General features: G+C 43.5%; 2 protein-coding genes across 2 annotated transcripts in view; one reads left to right on the top strand and one right to left on the bottom strand.

The window, feature by feature from the left end:
* Positions 1-27,749, bottom strand: part of T265_01743 (hypothetical protein) — a gene marked incomplete at both ends in the record, with an annotated part of 66,933 nt that overhangs the window by 19,174 nt on the left and 20,010 nt on the right. The window contains 4 exons of the mRNA XM_009165833.1: positions 18,089-18,852; positions 20,898-21,139; positions 22,136-22,189; positions 24,333-24,432. Of these exons, the coding sequence (XP_009164097.1) occupies positions 18,089-18,852; positions 20,898-21,139; positions 22,136-22,189; positions 24,333-24,432 (1,160 nt within the window). The remainder of the gene's footprint in view (positions 1-18,088; positions 18,853-20,897; positions 21,140-22,135; positions 22,190-24,332; positions 24,433-27,749) is intronic.
* T265_01744 (hypothetical protein) overlaps positions 12,678-27,749 on the top strand; it is a gene marked incomplete at both ends in the record, with an annotated part of 34,868 nt that continues 19,796 nt past the window's right edge. Inside the window, one exon of the mRNA XM_009165834.1 lies at positions 12,678-12,684. Coding sequence (XP_009164098.1) covers positions 12,678-12,684 — 7 coding nt within the window. The remainder of the gene's footprint in view (positions 12,685-27,749) is intronic.

Here is a 27,749-nt window from a genome sequence, read left to right on the forward strand (position 1 = left end):
TATTCTGCGATGCAAATGTAGGATGATATGAGCTGTAATTACGGTCGGGCAACAAGTATCCGTGTAATCATGTAGGTGACTCATTACTTCAGTTAAGGCAGCAATAGGAACAGTGGATTTGGAACAAATGTAGGCGCTGTCAGATTTTGCTTTCTTGATGGGATTGTGTGGATATCCAGAAAGTGGGACATATTGCAACACAGAAGCGGAAGGAGAATCTGCTCAATTTTGGGGCACTAACGCATACTTACAAGTGTACAAGATTACTACTGCTGGAAAGAATGGATTGTACGATAGAATATCCGACTTTTCATTCAGCTGATGCAAATGGAGACTGACAAGTTAGACTGTATTTTGAAGCGTGAACACCTCAACCGAATAATAATAATAATAATAATAATAATAATAATAATAATTGCAATAATCGTCCAACTGTAGCACCTTTTTGATGTCCAGCTGCCATACCACTCAAAGCCGAGACATTTTCAGCTTGCCCACGCCTAAATAGAAGCAGTGTATTCGCTAAGGCTGGGTTCGAACCACGGATTTTTCGATCGGATAAACTTGATAAGCTTCAATGTTCTAGTAGCGCTGAAAGGGTTCTGTGGCATGTATATGTTGTAGCTGCTGACGTGTACTCTGTTTCAAACCAATCAACCAAGGGTTACTGGGCGACTCGTGCTGCACACGAGAAATAAGAGTGCTTCAGATGTATAGGAACAGTTGAAAATTCGCGAGAGAAGCTCATGCGTTTTGATCAACATTAGCAGCTCTGCGCCTCCTCAAGCTTGAGTGGCAAATACTGAGTGGCTTTCAACTTCGACTATGAAAGTTCAAAATGTATACCAGCCAGTCTTTTTTTCAGTTCAGCCGGTACAACTTTCTAACTTGTTACAAAAGCGGAATCCTCAGGAAAATAGTTGGACTGTTTGCCTAGAAAGTTCGCGTTTTGCGGCATTATCCACGCTGGCTGTGACTCCGAGGTTAAGGCGGCGGAATCAATGAAATACCAAAGCCCTGCTTTGAGTTGAAAGATAGACATCTAACACATGCTTAATATTCGCTCTCATCGTTGTCAGAAAAGTGATAACACGCCGAGAGATTATCGCTCATGTGCATGTCCGTAGACTAGCGTTGCGCAACTTTAGTGATCCCCACAGCTTTCCTCTCAAACAACGAGACTTTCAGGCTTAAAGGAACAACGAGATGAAATGAACAGTACAGTGATTCGCACTGCTATCGGGCATTTTAAACGTAACCCATGAACCTAAAATTGTCAATCAGAATAAATCTGCCCCATTAATTCCAATGGCACTCCAATATTCTAGGACCGATTTCTGACTTGTAGCTGTCCAGACCACAATGGGTTCATTCTGAATCGGAGTAAGTTTCCACAATACCGGACCTACTCAAGTGTTCAATTGTCTGACGTCCTTGAGCCGTTGCTGGCTGTCCTGATTCCATGCGAGATCATCGTATAAAAGCCACAGTTTTAAGAAGTTTTTGCAAGTGATTTTTTACCTATTGACTGGAGTCATAAGCCTAGTTATGAATTTATCTCTTGAAACAGACGGAAACCATTGCTGCAGTGCAAAACGATCGAGAGCATTTACTTATATAATGTCATTCAAACAGGTTAGGGGTAGGGGATAGTCCATAAACTTAAGAATGAATGTAAACATGGTGATACTGGTTTCACTGTTTATTTTCTGTCAAATTTTCATTTTACTGAGCACACACCATGGAGTTATTCTAAAGACGCGATTGATACGAGTTCTATCACATACCTGAAGCTGCTACGGGACGGAAAGAATGATGATTTGAAATTTCCAAGAGTCGCTTACTCACTCACAGAAAACACAATAATTTGCAACCTTTCAATTAAAATCGCGCAACCTAATGAGGTTGACAAACGGAAAAAAATAGAACAAATATAAAAATGGGAATCTCTTTTAGAATCAGAATTCATTTGAGGGCATTCAAATCGGCACCAATGTGAAGGTCATTCCTACCAGATGTGGGTAGTTTGTATGACGGGGCACAACTGGACGAAACGACGAAACATAGGTTTCCTAACAGTACTCTTGTTATTTCTCATTTATTAACTGAAATATACCTGGGCATATAAAAGAATTTTTTTGGCCCCACCCTCCAAGTATCCCACAAGGGATGAAATTGTCACATAGACGTGAACTGCATTCCTCAGGAGGGTGCCTTATCCAATCACAACCGGGAATTCACCGTCGTAGTAACTGACGTGCTTGTAAAAAAAAATGGATGAACCTGGTCTGAGGGCACTCACTGCAAAACCTCCGAAAATGAAAACCAGATGAAGATTAATCGTGGAAAAATAGCAACCAGTGGTGATCACTTAATATAGGGGCAAGTGCCGTGAATATCTGTGATACAGCGCACGCCTTTTGAGAAGAGGTAACATAAGAACCTGTTCGAGAACGTTTCAGACACCGATGAAGAGTCAGCGCACAACCGACAGTGCGCCGTAGGTTAATTGACGGTTAGGTCCATCCTCTTGGTACTCAATGACTCACCAAACAGCACGCCTACTTTTGGAAAAATATTACTACAAAAGTTGGGCATAAACGGCAACCTAAACGCATGCATACGATAAATGTAGCCTTGAACAGATTATAAAGGCGAGGTGGCTCAGTGGTAAGAGCACGAATTTACTGTCTGCAAGGTTCGTGGCTCGAACCCGACCTTGGTATCTCCAGTTCCCTTGTCTAGGCTTTGGCAAAATGAATGTAATCAAGCCCTAGTGATTCCTTCGGGTGGCGTGCCGTTCGGGCACCGAAAGGGTGCTACAGCTATACGATTGTTATTCATCGTCATCATCATCATCATCGACAGCACGACATTAGTGTTCAAAACCGATGCTTCACTGCCGTACAACCATGATTTATTTGAAAACATTATTGCGAAGAAGAGAGTAAAGGTGGATGGGGAAGTCATCATCATCATCATCGATAGCATGACATCAGTGTTCAAAACCGATGCTTCACTGCCGTACAACCATGATTTATTTGAAAACATTATTGCGAAGAAGAGAGTAAAGGTGGATGGGGAAGTCATCATCATCATCATCGATAGCATGACATCAGTGTTCAAAACCGATGCTTCACTGCCGTACAACCATGATTTATTTGAAAACATTATTGCGAAGAAGAGAGTAAAGGTGGATGGGGAAGTCATCATCATCATCATCGATAGCATGACATCAGTGTTCAAAACCGATGCTTCACTGCCGTACAACCATGAGTACACAGTTGAAATCTAATCAGTCGTCCAAGTAACTAATGGGTTAAAGAAGACGATGGATTTACGAAAAAGATAGTCTGAATCCTTCTAGTTACGTTAAATTTCATATTGAACAAGAGGACCTCATAGAATCCGAAGTGACGGGATTAATATTGTCAAGTAATTGAAAGTTACAGACAAACACATATCGTAAAACGTATCTTCAGATGGCTCTCCACTCCGGAAACGTATGGTCTGATCGAAGCACTTGAAGTATCGCTCAGACTTCACCCTATATCATCAATATCTTGTCACATTGAGAGTTAACTCAACGGTTTGCTTGATTTCATATTCTATTTCTTTAGCGTCAAAGATCTCTCCAAATTTGCGAATATGTCAGAATGTGACGATATTGAAGTGCACCTCTTTTTTATACTAGTCCAGTTTTAATGAGAGACACGACTTAATCCCGGCTGAACAGATCCCTTATGTTCAGGGCAACTGGATGTTGAGCAAACGTATTTAGATATTCCGTCTTATTCTCGCACGTTTTACAAATGTCCCGACTGATGGACTGAAAGTAGGATGGTTGTTCACTGGCATCTGTCACAACCCTGTAAACCATGTCGCTATGGAAAGTTCTCTCGGGGCTGTACTTTCGACGTATTATTGGGCGAAAAATAGACAGCCGCCTATGCTTCAATCCACAGATTTGTTGTGCGCTTGACTACCTCGAAATAATGGTGGCAAGACTAAGTGATCAGCAATATGGCGAAATATTGTTGGCTTGAGATTATCCAAACTGCCCATCGAACGAATCGTGTGACCAGCTTTCTCCCATGTAATCCAATCCGATGGTAGCACTGCGCTACTTGGCCGATAATCCACATGTTTTGAAGCACAGAGAACCAGCTTGCGGTACTGTTCGGCATCCAGAGTTTAGCCCAGATTTTTTAGCTCCTAGTTTGACTCATCGCCCATAGAAGACGCTGGATTCTTCCGCTTCTGGTGACAAAGCGTCGGGATAGTGGCGAAGCTCATTAAACGAATCTGCTTTCAGTTGACCGTAACCCGATGAGCTTTATGAAGATGGAGTCTAGGGACAAGACTCCATGTGTGTGTAGAGATCTTCTGTGTGCAAGGAGGTTCGAGAACCACAGGACTTGTTTCGGCATCGAGCAAAAAATCTCAGTACTAGTGGGTGGACCGTCAGTGTTGGATTTCATGATTGACAAGGTGCAACCCATTGGTTGAAGCATCTGACAGACATATGAGTCAGGACTGTTTGACCGATGGTTAGGTTTTCACTACACAAAGTGATAGTTCATCCAGTTGTGCTTGTCAGTTAAACATATGTAACCTGGTTCCGACCGTGAGGAACAACTAACCGGGGGGAAATGTTCCAGTCTCGCGAAATAGGTCATTTTTTGCATCACAAGAAAGGCATAAAGTTCCGTTTGGAAGCAAGAGTAGACGTGAATCTTGGTGGGACCAGAAGGCACCGCAAGTATTCACTCGGCCAATTCTATCTGCATTGTGCTGAGGGGATTGCATGTGTGAGTGGTGTTTACTCAGATCATTCCTCGTAGGAAACCGTTGAAAACAATCAGTATAGACCAATCGTGTGATCAATTACGTGCTTAATTAATTTACGTTTTCCAGGACTCACCACTACTATCAGGAAGTCTATGGTGTGTAATGCTTGAAAGTAATGCACGGACGCCAGCTGGATCGTGTTACCCACTGTTGAAGGTAACCAGTACGATGAAGTCAAGCTCTGTACGGGTCCGCTGAACGGGCGGAACTTACGTCTGGACTACCCATGCGGAACCACGAAAAGGGCACCAACAAATACCATAATTTCATTTGATCTGGTTATTACGATCCTACCAGTACGGGGTTGTCACTATCCCTACTGAAAACAGGCAAAATGTCACTCCTCATCGGAATTTGGTGCAGTGCAAAAGTCAAAATAATAGATTATCTCGCTCGCCTGGTGTCTGTCAAAGGAACCACACGCGTCCCGATGACACCGAAGAAGGGTTCTGTAACCTTTTCAATTTCAATTTCAATTCATCTGTGAATGTCTACACATTAGCAAGGCGTCTTGGGAAGCGAATGACCTCAAGCCCCGCAATGGTACCAATACATAAAGCCTAAAGTACCGTGCTTACGAGGTGGACAGCGCAACAGCTGAGAGTAGTACTCTATTTTCCAAAATAAATATTCAGTGGACACTGTTGAGACGACCACTATTCACCGTTTAAATCCCTCCTGTAAACACCATGGCACGGCCTAGTGATCAAATTTACGTGCTGATTGGTACTCAGAGTTTCAAAGCAGGTCATGTCATCCCCATCACAAATTATTTTCTATTGTTTGTTCAGTCCAACCTCCGTGGGATCGGTATCTGACCCCTTCTAACACGCTGGTCACTGGACCACGCCAACAACCACTTTCAGCGCCTTAGAATAACAGAAAGTTAGAAGGACCAAACCTCGAAAACGCAGCACTCGTTGTAATGCACCGAAGCCTAAAGCAAACACAAAACCCACAAATTCACACATTTTGCTTTCATTACATTAAACAGAGTATGCAAATAACCTTGTTTAAAGCATTTCATCCGATGGAACCTGTAGCGGAAATTACCCTTTGGATAGGAAAAGTGTGTCCGGACACAGAGCAGTTCCAAAAGGTAACCAACCGACAGCCCAACTTGTCACGTGTGGTAAATGAGGGCCACTAAAGAGGAAAATTCATTGGAGTGTATAGGAACGTCGCCTGTTCAACGAATAGCTCCATATTTTATTTGAAATTAAACCGTGTGTTTTAGTAGTTGTCCCCAAGGTCATCCTGTAGCATACAGCCACGATTTCGGAATTACATACACGGTTTCACTCCTCCGATGAATTTTGGCCACAAAGGATACCGTTTTGAAGCATTCTGGACGCAGAAGATAGTACCGTACAGATTGGCTGATATTAATTGGGCGTAAAACACTACCCATCCAAAAACAGCGTGGGAATAAGAACTGCCGCGAGAACTAGAGTGCCTTGAAGCATCTATGTCTTATCGGTCCTGGACACTGTTTGGGTCATCCGGATAGACTCAGCCGCAAAATCACTTGCACATCCAACCAGTGTTTCGCCCTTGTTTGCCCTCCACACCGCCATCAGTATGAAGTCCTTCATGTACAGACGGACTATCTAACTGAAAGCCAAGAAGCTGGTGGTCCTGATGTCCATCCACCCATTATGCTCAACAAACAACGCCCGTTTTTCAACCAGTGACTCGCTGCTTAGAAAACTGTTGATTTTGCAGAGTATATAAAGTTACGCCAGTATCAAAAACGGTACGGTTAAGCACTGACTCATATTAACTTTTGAATCTGTTTGGGCAAGTGAAAGAACTATCATTCTTCTGCCCAAAGACGAGTAATTTTGCGCGTCAGAGATCGCTTTCGAGATTGAATAACATCGTTTACGTGATTCACCCGGTCGTGACTTCAGTCAGTCGTCAGAACAAGGTGCTGGAAATGTGTGTAAATATTATCAACTGGGGTATCTTAGTTGGCTGTTGGTCAGGTGGTAACTGATCAATTCGTCGAGCTTCGTAACAAGCTTGCAGACGCCTCGTCACCACAGGAAGGGATATTGTCAGTGTACCATTGGGTGAGTATTTTCTCTCGGGATTAAATTACGTCTATATAGTTTCCGGAATGCTTGTCAGAACATCACTGAAATGAATGCAAGGATCTTACAGCTTTGTAATGTAATAGCATCTTGCAGGTCTACGAACGCACTTCAAATCGCGATATCGAACCAAGGGGGAACACTGGAAACAACGAGGCCGATCAGCGTTATACGCAAGATTCAAAGCCAGGATTCCTAAACAACTACGTGGGGTGAGCGAAAACAAACCCATCTACCAGACTGCACGAAACCTAACTTATCATTATGGGAAAAGATCAAATTTTACTCCCGGTGGTGTCGGAAGAAGTCAGTGGATGAAGAGGTGTAGAGGTAAATGGTAAGTCCAAACCAAAGAATGGGCTTGGTGGCAGTGCCACATATTGTGCATTTGACTCCGACCCACGGAGTGGTAGGATAAGAAAGGATTTCTTTAAGTGACCCTCTCCCTAGCTGATGGCCTAATAGTTTTAAATGCGAGTTGGCACTTGCCACGGTCTTTTTGAAGAACCTCTCCCGGAGCCACTGACTTAGTCATCTGACCAACTTCACTGGAGGGGACTGGCCTCACCCGAAGGCGCAGGGAGTAAGGCAAATTTTCAACTTCTAATGCAGCTGTGTGCAACAGTTACCTCTGAGCAGCACCAGACTCTTTGGTTTTAATGGTAATTCGGCCGTACTGAATAGTGTGCCGGCGGTCACGGTCAACCGTTGAGTTAATCGGAGTGTGCGGTTTTTAATACCGGATAACAAGAACCACCGATTGGGCTATTACTTCCAATGCGTCGCAATCATTCCCTTTCTCCAACAAACTCAGAACCAAAGAAGAACACAGAAAGCAAACCGATATAACAGGCCAAGGGTAAAATTAAAGCCAACAGAATGTACAACCAATCAGGTTATGGACCAACGATCAAGAGACCAGACAGCACAACAAACGAAAATTGCACAAAGCAGAACATTGCCCAATGAACAGAACGAGACACAAGGAAATCAGGTCAGGACGCCAGACGAACTTGGCGGCAGACAATTAAAACAGTGAAAGTAAAATGATCAAAATGGAACGCGTTCACCTGTCGATCCCATCTATAGGAAACAGTTTGAAACTTAAGAAAGTAAAACAGCTAACCGAGAGGGATAAGCAGAATCACTTAATCAAAGAAATTAGCGAACTTATCACATGGAAGTTAACTGAAGCGCAGTACAGCGTAAAACCCATCTAGACCTAGCAAGTGTAGTGAAGGCGAAACTTCAGTTTAGAGACATTAAATTCTCTTTTAAAACCGCGTAAACGCAAGTAGACTCAAGCAATCGCGCGCTGACGATGTCTTTTTGTATGGCAACAGAACTTTTACAAGCCACCACCGAGCCCGGGGAAAATATCAACTGCTTTTATCGGACGTCGTTACTGTATTTAGCAACGTGGATGGCGAAGAGGTGTTACATTTTCTCTCGAAAGACTCCAGTGGGGTGCGTTCCGTCCAGCTACTTGAAGTTTTTGGACAAGCAGACTCAATTTTAAAGCCCGGTGGGCTGGAACTCCAGTCCTCGGTAGAATGCTCATTCCCGAGGTTTTTGTTCAGTGTTGACAGTACTTGAGTGTTTATCTAACAAGTCGTGATCATATGTGAATCCCCTCACTTAAGGAAGTTTTATCGATCACTTGCTCAAGGGCCTTCCTCCTACCACCACTAACGAGGACCCTTCCTTAAGAAACACATGTGACTAACCATTTTTAACCCCCCAAACGGTCTTCTTTCACCGAAGAATAGCTCAAGCTCGGAATAATGCATTTACCTCGTAATCTCACTCCGTCTGTCACTCCATTTGTCCCTTCACAGCAAATCGACTATTTACCAGACCGTCGGTGAAGAACCATTACCATAAAGTATAGTTTGTGAGAGCAGTTTTCTATTATTGTGCACCTGCTCCTCTTCTTCATCGTCATCTTTAGCCACAAAATCGTACACTTACTGCACAGTGGTTATAGCTGCTACAGTTTCATTCACGATAGTCTGAGAAGGTAGGGATAGATAGCTATGATTTGCAATTGGTAGCTGAAATGACTGATGCGTCGATACAAGGGTGTCAATTTACTTTCCATTGGAAGACTGGAAACGAAAGTTATGTATTGAAAGCAACACGCTTGTTGCACGTGCGTCATTGGGCGCGCGACTGGGCCATGTCTGGCAATGTATCTAACCATCAGTGTGGCACTTCTCGCAGTCTCCATCCAGGGAACCAGTAATGGCTAGCGCAGCTGAGCTTATTGTCAAACCACTGCTTGTCCTCCCTGGTTCTTTTCCACCCTCAAGTGGTCCTGCAAAGACGAATGTTCGAGGAATTCGGCCAGCTCTTCGAAAAAAGTGACCAAGCTAGCGCATCCACTGGAGTGTGATTTTTCCATCTGTGGTGGGTGAGTTATTTCTTCTGTAAACCATTCGACGCACCTTAGCACTACCGATCTGGTGTTCCCACCAGACCTGGGCAGTGATTCGAAGACATCGATGCTCAAGCACCGAAAGTTTCTCAATGACATCAGCATATAACGACCATGCTTCTGATCCATAATATTGATGATAATAATAATGATATATGATAATCTTTTATTACTGTTTCGGCACCAAATTGCCATAACACCTGAAGGAGTCATGGAAGCCGAGATAATCTCGGGTTGCCCAAGCATAGACAGGAGCATTTCAGATTCTGAGGTTGGGTTCAAACCAGGTTTTTACCTTCTAATAAGATGCAGGATTTTAAACTGGAACTTTGACAGATAAACTGATGTCACGTCTGCGCCATAGCTGACGCCGGTCTATAAAAGCTGCTCTGGTCTTCCCAATTCGGATGGTTAGACCACCAAAAGTGACCGAACCGAACTCGGATGGTTAGACCACCAAAAGTGACCGAACTGCCCAGGGAAACAAATATCCTACCACCTCAATCGACCAGTCCGCAAGTATCCTGAAGCTAATTACCAGCCATTGTGGAATATCAACAGACGTACTTGTAAAACTTGTTATCAGCAAACACAACGAAGCTTACCGTAACTCTCCACTCATATTCCCAACGCCTCTTCTATCCTTTCCACAAGTTCCAGCAGTTAGTTAATGTTCAAACTCATCTTTGCTTTCATTACAACCTGTCCATCTATAATATCACCTGATGACTGACCAGCAATTAATAGATAGCCTAGAGCAGTGCCTTCTAAATAAATGTAGTATTTTCATGACATCCTTCCTTCTTCCATAATTCCAGTCTATTCTCCAACTCCACTTTGATATTATACCCAACAAATTCACCTCCTGGTACATGGAGCTCTAGGTGGATTGACCCGAGTTCTAAAGAAATGAGATGAATAATGCACTGGGAGTGAAACGAAAGCCAACAAACCAAACCAACCGGAAAGCGAGACTGCTGAAATAATCGGGTCTCTGAATTATAAATTGGCTGTGGAGTCATAGGAACAAATAGAAGGCTGTTCTTCAGCGCGCTAGTTTTGTCTGGGTGCAGTTGATTTGAATTCTCAAGGTAAGCGTTAAATCAAATCGATAAGTGATGGGATGAGACATCCAGGTCATAATAGCTGAGTAGATGAAACCAGCTGAAACTAAATTTGCTTGCAAGTGAGTGTATTCCGCTAATTTCGTGCAATTTGATTTAAATTGCAACATAAGGTTGGGGGAATGTCAGGGACTGCGCCTACCTGAAGAGCTTCAAGAAGGGCCAAGCCGGTCATGGGCTATCGGAAAATTCCAGCAACCTTGTGAGTAGTGCACTACGTATATAGGTGAGTAGACGGCATTTTGAGGCTGAAACGACAGTAATAGTCTGGTGCTATTCGTAGCAAGTCAGATTAGTTTTACAGTCGTCAGCCGTTTACATTTTTACTGTAGCACGAATCATCGCAGCTTGGAACAGTGTTAGATAAACAGGGCCAGGGAAAACACATAACACTGAGCAACCGATGAGTGACTGCAGAAAAGAGAACATATAAAATACAGCTAGTGGTTGTACGATATTTGAGTGTCAGTGAATACTGGTGGGTCTAGGATAGTTTAACCTCACAGACGACATACTTCGTCCCCAGATCACGTGCTGTAGACCATGTGGTAGCTCCCAATCGAAACCTCCCTCAAAAATAGGGCATGGCGCGGCAAATGATCATCTGATATAGGAATATAGGCTAGCCAGCTTTGTTGAGGCATCTGATTTGTTGCCAAAGATCATTCGTCTCAATGCAACATTGGTAATCCGAACTTCTCGTGATAGATTCAAACGTGTGAATTTTCATAAACTGCCAAACTCTTCAGCGCAAAGTGGACAGGTTTCAAAGCCCTAGAGCAAAAATGTATCCCGCCTTTCTTCGACAGACTAGTGCCGCGTCAATATCCGGGATTTTTTAGCTGAAGGGAATCAGGACAGGTTTTAAAGGTTTCATTCTTCAACTCCTCAGCGATTCTGCCGACGCTATACAACTACACAGATAGATAAATCTGGCCGTTACCAGCGCACGTTCTGACATCCCAACAAACTTTGGTGGTGTATGCGCCCAGTCTTGCAATAAAACTTTGCAATTCGAGGCTGTAGAGGGCACATCATAATGCACGGAAATATTCTTTGGATTATTTGGTGTATTTCGTGTCTGGATGGAATCTGAACTAAGCAGCGAAGTTTTGTCCCCATGGTCTAGGTCTGTGAGATCCTCTCCAGAAACTATTTCCATGATGGAGGTTGGTTCAGCTGTAGCAACAGTTCGATGCCGAGCTAATACACCATCCGAAAGTCGGTAGATATACTGCCAAGTTGCCCAACCTAGACAGGGGCAGTCGAGATGAAGAGATCGGGTTCGAACCATGGACATTCCGGTCAGGTTGCCCAAAACAGGGGCAGTCGAGATGAAGAGATCGTGTTCGAACCATGGACATTCCGGTCAGTAAGTTCGGGAAGTCCTGTCAAGCGGTCCAATGGATCATCACAACTCGGACAGTTACTGGGTAGTCATATCGATGATGTGTCGGGCATGCCAATCACATCACTCAAGCGAGAACACGTTAGCCCGTTCAGATCTGAGAATTCAGATGCATCCAACATGCGCTGGTGGAATAGTGATAACGCGTTCTCCTCGCACGCCAGGTGTCTGGAGTTCAAACCCCTGACATGGCCATTGGATATGGTCTGCTGCTGAGCTCTAATAAGAGCGGAACTCGAGTCCGGTGCTTCGAACCCCCCCCCCTTAGGTGTGAATTCACCAGGGTAATTACGCAAACCCCACAACATGATTCACGACTTGTCTTCGAAGTTAAAAGAGGACAAAAAATAGACTCAACGAGCACCTGTTTTTGGAATGAACTCAGCCAAATGCTCTCCGCAGAAATTCACGCGCCCACGGATGTTGGAGTATGATTACTGGAAAAATTAAGCACACCTTTGTAGCTGAGACCGTCACAGATCAATGCGACCGGGGTCAAATAGCGCCTTTGGCGCTCGGTAGATAACAGCTGTTGGTCTTCTGAATGTGTGGCGGTTGTCGTAACGTAACGATGTGGTCATTGTGTCCACGAACCTGTCTGGTCCCGTGACTTTGCCCTCACAAGTACTGGTGAACATACGTAGGATGACCACGTAGCCTGGCGTTCCGTACAAGCTGGGAGAGAGTTGGATTATTTCCAACCTTCGCCGATTTTTCCACCTCAGGAGTCTTCATTAACCACCACTGTTCCCGATTTATCCATGAAAGGTGAGTCAGGAGACATTTCAAGATCTTGCTGAGTCACTGTATCTTTTCAGTGGGACTGTCTTTCTCACCTCGAACAGGGACACGAAGCCTCGTGAAGTCTAAATTAAACTGAGCTGTGAGGCAGCTGTGGAATGCATAGGGTCAGACGCCGAATTAGTATCCTTTTGGATATCAATCCAGTCTTCAGTTGGCCTGCTATGTTGTTTCACCTTCGTGAGTTATCTAGACGATTGCAGACTGATTTCTTCGACAAGTGCCCATTTACAGGTAGTGAATATCATAGTGGTAAACACTTTTTCATCTGGTCATTGAGAACCGAGCTGCAACACGTGCCGATGCCGTGCGTTCAAAAGAGCGACAGCCTTGTACACAATACTGATATCTAAAGCTATTTGTTATGCTCGACTGATTACGGTTTAATAACATAAAGCTCAAGTTTATACTGGAAGTTTTAGTTTGCGACAAATAAATGGTGACCAGCAAACAGCTTTATGAGGTTCCCGACCCTGTTGCTTCTTGGAAAACTTGAGCGCCTCTCATGCTTTTCGATTCATCCCAAATGTTCATTCGAATCACCCACCAGAATAGTTGTACCCGTGGCATTTTCCATCCGCACAAGGCTCAGGTTTCTCAACAAGAAGGTGTCTCGGACAACTGGGATATTTTGTTAGAGCGAATGTAGCGGTAAGAGATAGAGTTCGGCTTTTGGGTAGCTGGTTAGGGCTTCTAATATACCCGATCAGTCCGACTACTATAACTCCCGCAATAAACAGGGAAGCCACACTATTAAGGTGACGGGGAGCTGCCTCAGGAATACCTGACACCCAGAGGGCAGACCATGGATTTACTAAGCTGCTTTGGGCTGTGTTCAAATGCATTACCGTAACACAGTCCTGTACGCTTGTTTTAGAGACATGACGTTTTGAATTCTCAAAAGGAAATCGTATGGGGTATGATGTTGTATGATATGAACGATTTACCACTTTGAACAGATCCGTTAGTATTGTTATTGCATTTTGATGTTCCACTTTCCGTTCTAGAAAGCTAGGAATCTACGCTCAATTTTCACGTCTACAAACAGAAAGTGCTTTGTTCGCAGTAGGTGGTAATTTTAGTTAGAGATGATGGATTAAGGAGGGTAGCCTCCTTCCTCACAATTTGTGGCCACGTGTTTCTCAAGCAAAAAATGTTTGTTTCCCGCATCTTACCTTGAGACCTTGGAAACAAACTTATAACCCACAAAGTAACGGGAGAGGTGGTGCTCAGCTCCAGGACCCTGCTCGGGGCCAGTAGTCCGACTCACTTGGTTGTACAAAGCTTGCCTAATCCGAAATTGCATGATGTGGGGAACAAACATCCGACCCCCAATGAGCAGCAAGTGCATTCTGAAAAGCAGCGAAGGCCTTGGGCCTATATGTTTTTCGGCCGCAATGAATAATTCGCTGGTAGCCATGGTCAGGTGTTGGGCGGCCGGTCTTTCCCAGCTTTCTTTCCTTGGGGGAATGCAGCATTGCTATTTTCGTAAATATGGGTATGCTGGTTGCCTGGGAAGAAGGTCTTAACAGTTCGCACTTCGGGCACAAAATATAGTACGACTTTAACACCAGACTGCCTCGTACTAAGAATACCACTGCTTTTTATCTGTTTAATTCTTCAGAAGTGGAATCCCAGGACGAGAGTCCGCGGGATGATTACGGAAATTAAGACAGGTTCTACTAGTCTGGGTCATAAAAAAGAATCATCATCATTGTCAGCGTACTCGTCGTACAGTGGTTGTAGCTGCCGCAGTTTCGCTCACCGATGATTTGGGGGAGGGGTTAGGTAGCTGCGCATTGCAGGCGCGAGCTGGTAAGTTGGTGCATAAGTCCAGCACTGTCAGTGGGCTGACAAGTGGGGGTGGGTGTAAAAGGAGCTATGCACTGAAGGCAATAGCTTTGACCAGTGGTGTTGATATACTTATTGGATCCTTTCGGTCCATATCACGTGTTGAAATAATAGTTGGCTGACTCAAGAATAAACAAATTATAAACATTCGCTGTCGTTCTCCCGAATACAATCAGCTGATGTTTATCACTGTAACTGAGTAGGTCGCCAGTGTCTAAGCAATCAGACGTCCAATTCTTTCTAAGTATTTCAAGTTCTCGGAAACGTCACAACTGGCAATTCGGGTGCTCAGTACCTCGTTTTCCTCGCTTAAATTTGGCTTTTCCAAATGGCAACACAAATTGCGATTTACCGCTTTGGGTTTTCAGCCATCTTTTGAGTAATGCGTTGAGTTTAGATAAATTACGATGTGGTCAAGAGGAAATTCGACCAAATTCCATGTGAGTATCTCATTTATAATGTGCTCCAAAAAGGCTACCTTGTGTTTCGGTTGATGTGGTACCTACGATATGTCCTTAGCTGCCCTGATATAAAATCATTAGTGAGGTCAACGAAAATTTTTGAACACCCCACCACATATTTCTTTCTTCTTGGAGATCATCAGTCGTGTCTAGTCTCCGGATCCGTGTCGTCCAGTCTTCATCAACCTTATGATCTCCAAGCCGAATGAACCAAAAACCGCCGACAAATCGACGTCCATTTATCAGTTCAAACTATGTATTCGTCGATCATCAGCCGCTTAACAATGTTAGATCAAAGAGCTGCACAGCAAACTAAAGTCGACAACATGACCGAAACTCGGAACTCCGAACGAAGCAAACCGTGGAAAGGGAAGTCTATTAGTAGCAACGACGCCGACAAGCTACCTAAGTACCAGCTCACTTCGGTGGCCTTAATCGCAACGCAAGACATGTATGTTGATGAAAGTTCATTATTTCCTGAAAATACTAGAAGGGCTGTCGAACTATTGCTTTCGAAAGCTTTTAGTTTGATAGTTCAACAGAACCGGGTCATCGAATAGCCAACACCCGCCCACCATCAAATCACTTAACCGACGTGATTGACCACACTGGAGACGGCAAAACGTCGATGAGATAAACTGCCTTGAAGTTTTCATTGGTTTGGATTCCATCAAACAAACAACGACAAAAAATTGGATCAGCCATCTTCTCAAGACAGCGATGTAGACGGTTCAAACTATGTAACCGGATACCGACTCAGCCTTGAAATTTGGAAATATTGTGTAAACCAGATCAATGATAATCAGGATTTTATCACCGCTTTTAAGGACGTACCCAGAAATTTTTTGAAAGATGTGAAAATCCATATTGTTGCCCTTGTGACCAAGTCTTGGATATCCTCGATTCGTACCAACCATCCAACTCCATTCAATTCCAGCTGAACTAATCCGTCATAAGGTCGTTTACGAACACAAGCTGTACAGATATGCAATGCGGACTCTCTGTATCTCAGAGCTCAGAAGTGCACAGACAGAATTGACAGCGCTTGACTTTCCGTACAAATGTATAATGGTTCAGCTGTAGCACCCGTGCGGTTCCTAGTTGACATGCCATCCGAAGGATGAATGGAAGCTCAAGGCTAGACACGAGCAGTCGAGTTGCAGACGTTTGGTTCGAAGCACGCACTTTCCGGCAAGTACATTCGCGCCCTAACCCCACTGAGCCATGTCAGCCTCACAAAACCTTATCACATGCTTTTTGGCTCTTCCAGTAGCTTTATTTTTATTGAACTCGAGTCCGTTTTTCATAAACATAAGCATAAAATTCACCAACTGATAGAGTTGTCGAAACTGCTTCACACTGCGATTATGACTGCTCTTCTTGGGGTCAGAGACGATTTACTAAATGGTTGGTGGTTTGTGGGAAGGAGAGAGCTAAGCTGAAGGTTTTACAAACTAAATTTTATTTTCGTTTTTTGGGTCAAAAGGGTGCAGAAATTAACTCTCAATCGGTTTAGAGAATTGCTGGTACGAATAGTATCGATCGGGAAATCCCAAGAAACCAACAATTCCCTGTTTTTACGGTATCCACGCTAAGCTACACGATAATTATATTAGCCATTCGTAACCTACAATGTACCAGTCATACGTCTAGTTCTCCGTCTGTCATTGAAACATGGTGATCAGATTCAATTATCCACGTCTGGGCACGTTTTGCCCGGGATGGCATTCTCCTGCGGATCAGGCAGTGAGAACTGGGCAAATAGGTGGGCACTGTTCGATCACAACGTACGCCAGAAGTTTTTCTATTGAATTTATGATAGTTTCTGGTGGACCAATAATCCACTAGATTTGGTGAGGCAATGAACCACTGACATCCATCCCCATGAATGATGACGATAATGGGGGTGAGAAAAAAATCGGAGACTGATGCCTTTCAGTAGAAAGAAATTGTGATACAGCGAAGTGCAGTATGAATTTTAGCATAACTTAGTTTACAGTCGTCTCTAAATTTCACCTCGTTATTCCTAGAAGGGTGTCAAATTTGTCCAAGTTATTCAGTTAGGTTCAAAAGGGGACTGGGTAATTTTCCACAAGTCGTCAGTTTGTCATTCATATTCTGTCAACCATCAGGAGCATTTTATTGGGGAAGGCTGTGTTCTAAGTACTCATTCGAACTGCATCTTGGTGGGCACATGCAGCCGACAACAAATTACCTGGAAACATCAAAACCGAGAGATTCAGCTGGGTTCCAGGTGAGTCCCTCGCAAAACCCAATTAGTTTGCAAATGAGTGTATTTCGCTGAATAACCAATAGGTTCTCACCCCAAGTCCATGTCTTGAATCCACGCACAATTTTACTCCCTTGACAGATCGCAAGCATATAACTTTTGAAGAATGCTGACTGAAGCATGCATGAAAAACCACATAGATTCGAAAGCGCCCAATGTCCGAGACTAAGTCATCTGGCTTCTATAGAGAACCAAATCGGGCAATGGAGAACATGCCTCGATGACCGTTTGGAATTGGCTAACTGCGTTTCACACCTGAGAGGCTTCCTGAAAGTTGTTTGCATGTGTCGAAAGCCGCAGTTTTTCTTTAAACAGCCGCAAAATGACGATGCTGGTAAATGGAGCTTCACTTCAAGGCTTGTACTACTTACAACCTCACTTTGGGAATATAACAGCCCAGAATATGAGGCTCAACATGCCTTGGAAATTAACAACTCACGATAATCAGCCATATAGCTAACTTTTATACGTGACGCCACACGCGTTTGCAATCACGAATGCCGTCTTTAAGAAACAGCGAACCTCTGACAAGCATCAGTTTCAGTTATCCTCACGAAAAACAAGTCAATTTGTTGTCTAGAAATGTTAAGTGCTTCAGAATCAACCCACGCGATTGTGTTGGATATTCAAAAAACTATCCCGGAGACATCTTGAACAACTTGGTCCAGGAAAACTGGGGTCAATGAGGAAAATTCCCATTATTTAGTCCGATTTTTTAGAACATAATCATTAGTTGAAGAAGAAAAACAACTCCTTAGTCGAAACATACCTTTGATCAACGTGAAAAGATGATAAACGCTTCAGCTGCTCAATCGGGACCAGTTCAATCAACTCTTGATTATCTGTTGTAAGCTTGACAAACGCAGAACGAAGTTGTTTGAACTGTGTATCCGTGGCTAGAAGAACCGCTTGCAGGCTGGCAATATCCCCTGAAGATTCCGTTAGTCGAGTATGACCATCTACAAGCATCGAAAGCCAATCCGATGAACGATTTCCGTTGGTCAAGTGATTGCCCCCAGTTTGCTTGCACTGATGCGCTTTTCTTTGTAAGTCCAGCATAGTCACATCAGAAAACAAATCGTTGTGCTGCAGTTGACTGGCCAAATGATCTAATTCGTCTACCACACGTAGAAAGAAAAGACGCACCATGTGAATGTGGAAGTCTTCTCCGGGGATTAGTGTAAGATCACGGAAAAGAACGCTTTGGCGAAATAGACGGACGAATTCCTCGCCCAAACGACGCACCCGGGAAAGCATGCGGGCGTCTTCCTCGCTTTCCAAGCACAGACCATCGTCCTTTGAGTGATTTGGCTTCGGACCGTCTTTTGAGCGATCGGTTGCCTCATCCCATTTTACGGGATTGTGTTGTGGACTGGATAGATGGTGAGTAAACTGCACCACCGAGACTGCCCTTTCAACTATCTGAAGATCCATGTGTAAGCTCTGCAGCAACCGTGACAAGTGACGGAATTCCTCGAAGGCTGTTCGGTTAGATTCGCGGAGGAATGCCCACAGTTGGATTAGAAATCCATCCTATTAGAATGCGATGAAAGTTTCCAACACTTGATCAACGTATTGAATATATGGGTCATCATTCAAACTTGCGTAACTGCTGGCATTTATGCGTTTCAGTGTCGTCAAAAGTAGGTGAATGGTCAAAAGGTTCAACGATATTTTTATCTAGAGATGACGTAATATCCCGTTCGTGAAATCAGCTTTCTTACGAAATCTCATTATTTATATTTAGCCAATTTAACAGGTTGTATGGCGAAGTAGGTGCCAAAAAACATGTTTTAGCAACGGGAACCAATGATTTGATAGCACAACCTACCTATTACTAATGAGTAGTCAGACTGACCGATCATATCAGCAGCTAGTTAAAAATTCTGAGGACTACCAGATCAAAAACATAAAGCACAAACAAAACAACTTATGGCCTAGCAGCACTGCTAAGTAAGTTGGCTGTCGAGCATGGCCACTAAGATGTAAGCTTAGGTCAGTGAAAAGTGGCACCGCAGTAAATGCACTTTATGAAAAGCCCAAAATAAAAACGGTTTGAACTATTTCACATATTCTCACTTGTAAGTGCAGCATTCCCTCATTTTAGGGATTGTCAGAAACGCAAAATCCTACAGCTAGTGAGCATGGGAAACTGCTTCCGTGTCATCACATTCTATTAACTACCGAATAACCAAAGTCCAATAGCTGAAGTTACACCTGTGACGTTCACCTCATTCTGTTTGGAAACCAAAGGAGAGCAACAGCAAAAAGAAGTTCTCAGTTCATGGCCGTAGGCACCCCGGATCTTTCATTTGGTGAGCTTATCATTGACTTTTTCATGGAATTGTTCTCCATTACTCGAGAAGAAGACTTGGACGATCTACCAGAACAGATCTGAGCAGACAAATGATCCCGGATACGTGGGCTGCTATACGTTGTCAAGTAAGTCACACAGTTAATCGCGAAGATGGCATCAGAGTGCAATGGACAGAAAGCTCAAATGCCTTGGTTCATGCAAGCAAATGTAACTTTTCGGTTAAAAGGAACATATCTATCAGCTAGCCCAAAGATAATCAAGCAACGAACTGCAATGCAGACATTGCAATGTAGACATTGATAAGTTTGACTAACAGTTTGTGGTAGGTTCTATTTTATGAATCAGCGTAAAATCTTCCAAGAAGTTGTTTCCAGAGTTTCTTTGGAGTCTTACTCCAGTCTTCAATTACAAAACGAAGCAGTTCTCACCACATCTTTTGAAAGCAGGTAATGGAGCCAACTAGGAAACTATTACGTCAATTTTGTTCAAGTTCAAGGGGTCTCTTCCTGGACCAGGATAAAACTGGTGAAAATCTACGGGATAAAAATGTTACTGAGGATAGAGCGTTCCCTGTTGGAGTTGGATTTGTCGGAGGACTGAGGCATAGGTTCTCTGACACAGTCAGTCTGTATACAGTACCAAAAAATGTGCGTAAGAATATTCACACAATGAAGGCAACTGTAGGAAGCCCATCCTAGTAACCGAAGGTTCAGCCCGTAAGTTGACAGAAACACCAGGGCTTTGAAATCTCAACAGTGTGGTCTTAGTGTGAAACTAAAGACTTTTATGAAGTAGAAAGATCGTCAAAACAGATCTTCGAAGATTTTTCAAGTGGGCTGTCTTCCTTCAAAAACACTAGACTGTAGATGATAACTTTTACCGCACTGTCAAAAGAATGACATTTTCTGGCTTCGTCTTTATCACGTGGATCGCTTTAAATCACAATTACTCCCAAATATGCGTACAAGCATATTAGCATGCAAAGTCTTCTCCTACCACTACTTTCATCCAGTCGAGCTACTTCCCCAACAGGAACCTCTCCGTAGGTATACAAACCATTGAAAACTCGGCGCAAAAAACGAACTGCGGTCCTGCTGGCTTCAGTCGTGATTTACCACCAAAATGATTAAAAAACATAACCTAACTGCTCTTTCGTGAGAGAACATCAGCCACTACGTTGTAGTGAAACTTTTCAGAAAGCAGGCACTGCATTGCAACGATCTACTGAGAAATATGGCTGCCGGTTATCAACCAAAACTACCTTGATCTCCTTTTTCTGAAGGCTCTTCTCCTTCCCTTCCATGTTCTGGTTCACAGTTTCGATATCTCTGCGCACCCGTTTGGGAGCAGGAGCAAGTAGTCCATCTGAAGAAAGTAACGCATCTGTTCTTGGACTCATCAGGCTGAAAAGAGGCGGCTTCAAAGCTTGTGTGATTGATTCAATCGAATAGGTCACTTGTTCACATGGGTTTTTACATCGACACTTGCTTGGAGGAAGATTGTCTGCAGAAAGGGCAGAGATCACGTGGACTTTTCAGCAATAACTGATGAGAATTTTTTCAAGGTAGTATATTTTTTTGAGAAAATGTTATTCATTTGGCTTCACCCAATGTGGTGTTCATGAGTGTGGAAACCGAAGACGTGTCATTATGTGTAAGCGACCATTGAAAAGAGAGTTTGAAACGCACGACATCACTTCGGTTTCTGGCGGACTAGCGAAATATAAAATCACTTCTTATTCAGGAAGGTCATTGGAACGTTTACTAAACTCTGACCTTCGCGGCGTGACATCAGCCTTACAGTCATGGATAAAACGTATAACACCGCCGTCCCATCTGTCCAACAGTATCGAATGGAGACATACCAATGCGCGTGCAACTAATTCGGAGGCTCTCTCTGTCTGACTATCGCTGCCTCTAACATATTGTATGGGTTTGGTGGAGACAACAGACCAGTAATTTTAAAGTTTTCGAGGAAGCTTACTCTCTTTCGATAGATCAGCCGGTCAAAATCTACATAGTACGAAGGATCGGCTAAGTATGTCGCATGCCACAGTCTAGCAGTTCCCTCTTCTCCCAGCCATACGTCGAATGGAGACTATCCAGAGACGGTCAGACCATGAAATGGAAACGAAGTCTGAAAGCCCTTACCATTCGACTCAGCTGGAGCAAGTTCACATGGATGTTTGGTTTTTGAGCTGAAAAATTGAACTGCCTACATTGTTTACATTTTATTTTCTCGATGGCTAACGATTTCTCAAGAGAATTTCCCAATTAATCCGCCCGCTGAGTAGAATAACAGTACGAATGTGACAGTCCCCGGACCTAGGCACTTTGAAACACGCTCTGATTTTATTAATGAAAGTTACCGAACTTCGTATAATGTCCTTCTTCCTTGAACTTTTCCGCCGTAAACTCTTATCTGTCTGCAACATGTGTGCGATCCTCGAATTTTGTTAAAATGCTCAAGTAAAGAATTGTGCGCTTGGCTTCAACTTACCAACCATGGAGTGCATCTTCCGTCCGCATTGCATCATGTGCAACAGGGTACAATCTGTGACAAGCAAGAAAGAAAAGTACACGAATGGGCATGTAGAATAACTGTCTTGTAAAATCATTTAGCACATCGGGCCTTCAAAATAAGGCCGGCTGTCTCAGTAATCGAACGTTTTTCTGGTTCTTTGACCAGACTACATCTATTTATCAGGTTTGCGGAACGAGGACGCGATAAAAACGATATAACGCTCCATCAGAATGAGTGGGATAAACTTCGGTGGTTAACGCCTAATGGGAGGGGAAGAGCTGAGTGCATAAAACATCAGCCGGCCAAAGTGAGTGCCAATAAGAATATGCTGACTGACCATATTTGCTCACTGCATCCTACATTTACCAACATCCAGCAGAAAACACTTAGATACCCCTTCTGTTGTGACATCCTCAACCTCCCAAATGAATGCCCTCCCCTCCTGTGCTCTCAACGATCTGGCGTTTGGAGTATGTTTCCTAGGTTGTGCTTCTGATTTCTGTGTTCTACTTTGTCAAATTCCAACTGGTTAACTTAGTTTGGATAAATTCTGGCCTCGATATTACGAAATTCAACGTGAAGTTTAGCGCAGAATAACACAAACTAAGTCCATTGTTGTTAGATTCTACGCAGTTGAAGTTGGATCAGTATTTCTAATAGACACAGCAATCCACTTGGATTTGGTTGAACCGGAAGCATCAGGGAAATTAGCTAAGATGCGAAGACAACGCCAACATAAATAAGTCTGGGGAACAATGCAGGTTGAAACCTACGTGTTTTGGTGCCGCCATAAAACAGCGCGTTTACCTACAGTTTGAAGGGAGGCTTGAAAAGATCACCTGTAAACTTTATCAGTTTCTCGAATAAAACGTCACGTAATCAAAGGGGTGTGTATGCGTAGGTGTTCACCCATTTACCTATGTAAGGGCGTTTTCTGAAGACTTAAGCAAGTAGGTGGTCAACCTTTGACCTGGTATACAGAAAAAAACAGATTGTAAAAAGTTTGGTTGCTCTCAGTGCGACTAACCTTCCACGGTGGGGCATGCGCGCTCCCAGCTGCGCCCAGTTGAAGACGCGGCAACCGATATCCCTGGCGTTCTTGTTGTCACTTTCTTTTCAGAATATCTGAATGAGTGTCTGGAGGTGTAGGCACCTCGAAATGATTATATTAGTTTAGCACTGGGTCCCTTCCCCATCCACTTTTCAGTGCTTTCTTCACAATGAAGCTTTCAGATAGATGCCTTAGAAGCGTCAATGTTGAACACTGAGGCTGTGCTGTTGATGACAACGAAGGTGATGAAAGGTCCTTACTTCACCGTGCTAACTGACGAACAGTTAAAATCAGTGCCTGTAATCTGGACAATTAAGGTTGGTACGCATTTAAATCGCATGTTAAAGAGATTAGTTAGTCAATGATTTTAAGCCGCTTGAGTGTTGCCTCAGGTTGTTTCGCTTTGTGAGAGACTTGATCAACTTGGAAGTCGGATAATTTGGTTGCGTTAGCCTCGCATTATTGGGAAAACAATCAGCGAATTAGGATTTTGGAAACTCCCGAACTAAGGCCTGATCCACCATATTCATGATGTCATGATTCAAATTTTCATCATAATGCTGAGCTAAAAAAATTCCGCGACGCTTCTTTTGATTGAAGGGCGGAGAAGATGGAAAACCGTCATACGACGTAGCTTAATTGCTTCTCGAGGTAACTAGAGAATCGTTTGAGCAACAGAAAATGAGATGGGGGATGCCTATGCCCATGAATCATTGATGATCTGAGGGGACAAAAATGCCAGGCAGATAATTAAAGCAGCTAGAGGCTTTAGCACGTATTTCGGACATTAAGCTTCACTGTTAGGTTCTTCTGTTGTTAGACCATGAGGCGAATACGTGTCTACAACAAATTTGTCTAGTATTATGTTCCAAGACCAGTTTCTAACTACAGAAAGTACCCAGCGGTGGATAAAGCAGTCCGCCACTTTTGAAGGACACGAGACGTTTTCCATTGTTTCGTGTTGGACAGAGGAGTACAGGGTTGTTCTTCCACTCTTTGTTGTTGAATCCTTCATATTGAAGTGAGTTTCTGCGTGTGAAATTGGGAGGTGCTCTCTCATTATATTGAAAGCTTACGGTAAAAAGGATCAAATGAATCCTTATTCGTTCAAAACAAACTCACGTGACATATAGCAGTGGCACTGCTTGTATAGCATCTCTTGCATACACTGATGCATACAATGAGCCCATTGATGATGAGGTACACAGTGTTGTCTGTAAATCTAGCAAAAGAAGAAGATCGAAAGGGTATAAAATTGATTGAATCCTCCGTCATTCTGTGGACACTAAGTCCTTGTGTTGCATGACAAACCAGAACTAAAGGAATGCAGCTGATTAATAAGTTCATTGTTAAAGTTTATTGGTTGTTTGGCAAGTAAACATCAATCTGCGAATCGAATCAGGGCTGCCGAGGTAAAAGCTACCTGGCTGCTGATCATGAACGCACCAACCAGCCAACCGGACTGACTACGGCCATTGGCTGTGCGACGCACCTCGAGTGATGGTGTCAGCTCGATGACTAGTGATGAACGGTTTACAACCAAACTGCCCGGTTCATCGGACAAGCCAGTGGCCAACTTGAGCTCTCAATATTCCCTTCAGTTGCAAATCACTGACATTCAAAGCTGCTTTTTATGACAGAGGGTGCCCCCTGATCAACAGAAGCCAAATATATACGGCCACAACCCCGGTCTTTGAATGCGTACAGTGCCCCGGTTGTCACTTCGATTGGTGACGAAAAGGTAGACGAAAAGGAATGCCAAACTCGGGAAATAGGCGAACGACCACTCACTGGCACTTACCATAATCCCATCAGTCAAGCGCAAATCGATGTACATTGAGAACGGAAGCCACGCACGATTGAAGTTTAAATTCGTCTTCGAGTGGACGGTCACCATTTGATAGGAATGGCAGCGTGCTGCCTGTGCAAGGCATGGATTCCCTACTGACGTCGAACGATTTAATTTCACAAAAACAGTAATGTTTGCACGTCCCAAAGAATCCTCTGAATCCACCTAGCTGGTTGCAGACCTCGTCAAAATAGAGGGGTACACAGAGGTGAATTCCCAAAACAGGTAGCAAGGCTCCTTTGAGCTCCAATAAGGATATTTGCGTGACTATTTCGCCCATGGCGCACCTGTTCCCCTTCGACAGCTTTAAGTTTGGTTTTCTGATTCTCCCTTCAAAAAAGCTACAGTAAACCTCCCACATAGCGAATACCAACGTAAAACGATCATTCCAGAGAGGCGAGAGAAATTGATCGTACTTTAATTTGGCATCTGTGTGAGAAAGTGAACAGCACTCAGCCGAAGAATGATATCTGTTCCTTTTTAGTCCAGACAGACAAAGCTGTGTCAGCAATGACCATTTTGTCGCGGCCACTGCTTCAATGAACGTGAATGGATCGATCTTATCAGCACTCATGGTTCATTGTAGAATGTTTACCACCGTAACGCTCAATAAGACAGTCCACATTTTTCTAATGTCTCTGCTTTGATCTTTGCTGCCGACACCCGAAAGCCGCTACAATTAACAGTATGCGCTAAAAATAATAACTCAAATGCGCAAATCAACAGTCATATTTCCGGGGAACCGGAATTTCGTAACCAACCTGACAAGCTTAGCCCAAAAAAGCTGCGATCATCCATGCAACTGGACTAACATAGTTGTTCTTTGTTAACTCGGAACATGTGTTGAGTCTGCAGGTGTCACCGCCTCGAGTTTTCCGCAGAATAAAATTTTGCCTCACACCACTTTTCTCCCATTCTCATGCACCTGATCTGCCCACGCACACAAGCACTATGCGCTCGGCGGTGCGCGAATGGATGGTGGTTCAGAGAAACTCAGTCAATTATTGTAAGCCGGTGTTTAAGGTGAATACGGTTTATTACAACAGGTTTTAATCAGCAGCTTTCAATATTAGCCCAAATGCTTAGTTATGACTGCGCAAGTAAATTTTCAGTGTCAGTCGAGTTTTCATCGGGAAAAAAGTTCTTGACAGCAAAGTGGTGGATGAATGTACTTTTGGAACAGTTTGTTTCTACCGCTGACAAAACATTTTTATTGTGCCAACAGTGATCCGTACACAGCTGATTCTGCAAAGCCCCAATGGGATTTTATTTGTCCACGTTAACAAATGGAACTAAGTGTTCCATGTTTGGTCAATAATTAGTCGCGTGCACACTTAGAAGACCCCAGTCGACTTCTCTTTTACTTCTCCGTGTACTGAGTTGCACTATACAAAGTGGAAGCTAATAACAAGTTCTATTTAGTACATTAACAAGACGGATTAGTTGGGAAAAAATTGCCAGTTAGTCTAACACCACCTCCGAGGATACGCTTGCCAATCCGCAAGTTGTCACAGACAACCCGCAGTAAAGCGGAGCTAATGCTTTTAATTTTGGAAAGCACAAAATGGGACGCTAGACGAATCTTGTAGCCCAGAATTTTTTCTTAAAAAGTATGGGTATGAAAATGGCGACAAGTATCAGACGATTGGACAGTGTGACACATCCTATGACACAATCGGTATCTAGCTGAAAAAAATTCCGCACGGGTATCTGGACCTACAAAACTAGTTCGGCGTGGATAAGGCTAAAACGACAAACTATGCAGATCGGTGAGTGTAACAACGCCAAAAACGGTGACAAACCTAACAAGAAACAAAAAATAGCCTTGGCTATCGAGACCTAGTGATTTTTCGTGTTGCACTGTTTAAGTTTCAGACCACTAAAAAGATTTAGAAGTCAGTCCTCCGATATTTTTAGGAATTATTCATCTATTTTACTCAGGCGCTAACTATTCACAAAGAAAACCCTGAGACTCAAAACCTGCACGCGCACCGCGTGTAGTTTTTTTGTTACTCGAACAGAAGCATTCTCTCACGCGACTTCCGTTGAAAAAGCATCATGAATGAGAATGGTGTTTCTTCACTATAAAGGTGTTCCTGTTCAGCGATAACAGGAAGAGCTCTATGGCTGAGAAAACTTCATAAGTCACGAAAGGACGATCAATAGGACGGGAGAAAAATCACCCGCCAAATAGATGACTGGGCTGTAGTATTCGAAACGTGTGGCAAATATTGATAAAGTCAGAGTATCCTACTACTGACAGAGATAATAGTAGGATCTGTGGTATCGTGCCATTGAATCTATTGACCTATAGTAATTTCAGACAAAAGAACTTGCGAACCGCAAGCTATTCCTCAAGATGAATACGCAGCCATTTTTCACTTATGGTGTGCATGTTGCGCTGAGCAGAACGCACGATTTAGTACTCTTATTCACCGAAGGCCCACCGCGATTTTGAAAGGCCATGCAATGCATACTTTGAAAAAACTGTCCTCGTGGCCTAGTGTGGATTCCAATCAAACTTCCCACTCCACCATCTCACAATTATCACAGCAAGACCCGAGTTGATACCATGGCTCCAATCTTCAATGAATGCAGCTCACAAGCTTGACAGGAGTGTCTATTTATTCCGCTTCACACCCTATCTGTTTATTGTGTGCCTTGTTCTGCCTGACTCCCAGAATATTGGA

This window comes from Opisthorchis viverrini (assembly GCF_000715545.1).
Source record: "Opisthorchis viverrini unplaced genomic scaffold opera_v5_19, whole genome shotgun sequence".
Lineage (NCBI taxonomy): Eukaryota > Metazoa > Platyhelminthes > Trematoda > Opisthorchiida > Opisthorchiidae > Opisthorchis > Opisthorchis viverrini.